Source organism: Glycine max, chromosome 1 (genome assembly GCF_000004515.6).
Source record: "Glycine max cultivar Williams 82 chromosome 1, Glycine_max_v4.0, whole genome shotgun sequence".
In the NCBI taxonomy this organism is placed as follows: Eukaryota; Viridiplantae; Streptophyta; class Magnoliopsida; order Fabales; family Fabaceae; genus Glycine; species Glycine max.
The window spans coordinates 9,979,287-9,983,209 of NC_016088.4; the positions used below are offsets into that span (position 1 = coordinate 9,979,287).

Below are 3,923 nucleotides of genomic sequence, written 5' to 3' on the forward strand. Positions count from 1 at the left end.
GGATAGCAATACACAAACAATCTTTATGCACCTAATATAAAATTGAAAAATCACTAAATCAATAATCCGCAAAGTGAGTATAATGAGTCAATATTGGGCTATGCATAGCACAAATAAATAATTAATAATGACATATTAATTTTAGGTGAATTTACGCATTGAAAATGTCGTATGACTAGGAGTCAAGAATTTAAACCACAATATATTCAATAATTGGTGGTCTATATATCTCACACGTTAGTATACGTAAGGATAAAGGACTAAAGAGAGAATGCTACCATAGTCTCTTATACAGTTTAATGGATAAAAATTTCCATATATAACAGATAAACTGATCGTCCCTATCACTGACATCATTGAAGGGAGAGTATAGTATAACTGCCTATCTCATTAAGTAATAGTTCAAAATATATATATATCTTTAGTTCCTGTAATAGAAATATTTGATGAAACTCTGATCATATCAAATCAATATGTTCCTTCTTTCTACAGGCAAGAAAAGATGGAACTGCTATTGAATCTAGAATGAGTATTATTAGCATATGTGGTTGAATAGAAATTTGAGACTGGTTTCTACTAATTTCTTCTTCACATGTAGTCAAGTTTCATTAATTTTTTTTATAAATTGAAAAATATAACTATATGTTACATAAAAAAATTAGTTGAGATCATAGTGGTCCTAGCAGGGATATGTTGAGGTTGAGGGAGTGATGCACTGAGATAAAGCATCGTTAAAACTGGAAGTAAGAAACCAATTAATAAGGGCCCTACAGCATTAGCTGAAAAAAACAACCTGAATTGCGTGAAGCCTCCTAAAAAAGTAAAAAGTTATGAAATATGAATATTTAAGATTTTCCTGTACTTGTTTCGGAACTCTGAATTTTGTGCTTTGTGTTTGCTCTCTCTCTCTCTCTCTCTCTCATGCCCTTGTCAGGGTGAGGTTTCCTTCTTGGTTTTGTATATAAGCTTAACCTACCTACAGCTGAAGAAAGTATCTTCTTGTGCAATACCCTCTGAAGAAATTAAAGAACTTGATGGAGCTGATAATCATCATCACTCTTCTTAGCTTTTCTTTCTCTTATCTAATACCAACTTCTTCTTCCCAAATTCAATTGGAACCTTCACTCCAACTTGAAGGTAAGAACCTACTCTCTTTAGTCTTTATCTACTTGTTCAAGAACTTTTTATAACTGATCGATTAAGTTTCTGAATTCTTGTTTAGTCCTTATATATTATCATGAATCTATTAAAAGAAAGTCCTTATGAATCACTCTTCATATTCTTCCTTATATAGATGGTAATACAGGAGCAGTAGTCAATACAAACCTGCAGCTTTCTGATCTTCCAACAATTCCTAGAAAGCTAAGATTCACTGAGAAGGTACTGCATGAATCAAAAGAAGCTTCTTTTAGTCTTCTCATATTTTTTTTTATCTATGTTTATGTTATTTATTCCTTAATTTTCCAAAAATTAGGTTAAAGAAGTTGATGAAGCTAGAGATCTTGCATCAAACAAGCAGCAGGAGGGTTCCTTTGCTTCAGGTAATGATCAACAAAAATGACTAGTTATTAATATATACTACTTAAAACAAATCATGTTGGACTCAGTTATTCAAAGCAAAGTTTTCTTGTTGATTCTAGCTTGTATGCCCGTGTAATATTTCATATCTCAAAAGCTTTTCATGAGTACTAGGTAATCCGCAGTCTCTATTTACTTTCCAAGGTTCATGCATCAAATCAAGTGAGGTTTTATCAACCTAGGGGGTAAACAAAGACGTGGAAAATGAAAAGTGGTGAAAAGAGTAGCATATGTGGACTTTAGTGTTCAACATATCTACCTTCTGGCCCACCCTTTCTTTTCTATGTGTTATCACTGCTACAAACATTTTCATTCACAGCAACTCAAAGAACGTGTTCCTCTCCAAGTCAATATTACTTTGCCTATCTTATCAGTGTTCAGTGTTTGACATGAATGCATGTCTTTATGTGCATATATATATATATATATATATATATATATATATATATTCCTCTTCGTTAAATGTTCAGGTATTATTTTTTTCTTCCTTCTTTCTATCTTGGGAAAAATCAAAATATATATTGAGTACAAGTTTTATCCTAGCTTTAGTTGTGAACAAGAAATTCCCTTTGATAATTTTAGAGGTGTATTGATCGTTGCTTGAGTGGTGTATTGATCTTCAGTCATCTACGAAATCTTGGAACAATAACAATAATTATTGGCATAACGGGTTAGAAAGTAGAATAACTCTTGTATATAAGTATAACCAAATTACTTTCTTGTTAAATAAAAAAAAAATGGAGTTTCAAAAAGTCAAAATTGAATTCAGGAGTCATGCGAACTGGTCACGTATATTATGCCATCAATGAGCTGAAACCCCCCTTTTGGCATATCTCCAAAAGTAATAATGCTTTTGGGTTTTATAATTGAGCCTAAATAATTATAAGTGATACAATAATATCATATATATATATGTAATCCAAAAAGGAAACGTATTATATATATTTGATTTGAATCCACTCATGTACTATACGTTAATTTAATTTAAAATACTAGATTCATTAATTCAACATGTTTATGAAATTATGCAACTTTTACAGGGAAGCAATACCATAGAAAGCAAAACATGGTGCTTGGGAAAAAGGGGACAAGACAAGAATGGATGGAGGTGGATGACCCTTCACAATACTTTACTGTGGATTATACCCGAGTGAGAAGACGACGTCCCATACACAACAAGCAATTGCCGGTTGGTCCATAAGCACGATGAAGAGAAGATAACCTGTTTTCACTCTGATTGGTCTTGATGAAGCTAGTAGTTACATACAACTTAGGAGGCCTTTTAGGTTACAATTTTGCCAAATGTGTGTAATTAGCTAGGAATGTCTGGAGTGTGTCTTATGACCTCACTTTTGCCTATAGTGGCCAGCATTAGGGAGCAAAACCCAAAACTTGTAAGAAAACTAGGACTTCACCTAACTAACAAGTACTGTTAGGTAATTATTCTCAATGAATTATTTGTTTTTCTTTTCCTTGGTGTTAGTAGTCAAATGGGTTTCCTATGGCCAACATTTCGTAAAACATGGTCTCGGAAAGTCAATTTTGGATTTGTATATTAGGTGGAACCCAACATAACGTGCTAGATTATCATCCTAATTTGACGCGACATTGTCATCCAATGTATTTGGTGAAACCCACGATATATAAGAGCGTGTACTTCTTGTCTTGGACAAAAAAAGAGAAAGTTAAGAAGGAAAAAGAGAGTTAAATCATAAAATCAAATGGAAGCATGAAGAAATTGAACAGAAGCTTAAAAGAGTTCTAGGAAGAAGAAAGGGAATTTGGGATAGAAAAATAACTTTGATTCAATGAATTATTGCTTTTGTGTAGTTTAGTTGTTACTACAAGCTTTTATACATATAGGAAGTTAGTTACAAGTCTAACTAACTACTAACAATCATAACCAACTATCAACTACTTTCTAACCATATTTGACTCTATAATGAATGACTTCTAATATGGCTAATATCTCCCCTCTAGCTCGAGAATGTATGTTTGACATTCCTAGCTTGCAATTGAGAAATTGGAATACACTAGGTACAAACCAATTCATCAATAAGTTTTTGGCGCCTTTACAAACTAATTTTCTTTAACTTCTTTTATTAATAAAATATTCATCTATATAAGTACAAACAAAGTTCATGTGAATTCGACACTCAGACTTCTATTTTTACTTTACTACTTGAGACGCATTGGTGCACTTGCCAATTCATCAACAAGTTTTTGACGTCATTGTCAGGGACTTTGTTCTTTTGTACTTGGTATTTTGGATATTCTTTTTTAATTGTTATTTTTTCTTAATTTTTCAAATTTAAATGAAAAAAAGAAGAAATATCTTTTTCTTA

The 3,923-nt window shown here is 32.1% G+C and overlaps 1 protein-coding gene across 1 annotated transcript; it reads left to right on the plus strand.

Annotated features, from left to right (window-relative positions):
• Positions 1–772: 772 nt before the first annotated feature.
• LOC100799293 (uncharacterized) lies at positions 773–3,046 on the plus strand. The gene is made up of 4 exons (XM_026123651.2): positions 773–1,137; positions 1,295–1,380; positions 1,475–1,541; positions 2,619–3,046. The coding sequence occupies exons 1-4, from the start codon at positions 1,035–1,037 to the stop codon at positions 2,777–2,779; spliced, it is 417 nt and encodes a 138-aa protein (XP_025979436.1). The 5' UTR covers positions 773–1,034; the 3' UTR covers positions 2,780–3,046.
• The last annotated feature ends 877 nt before the right edge of the window (positions 3,047–3,923 follow it).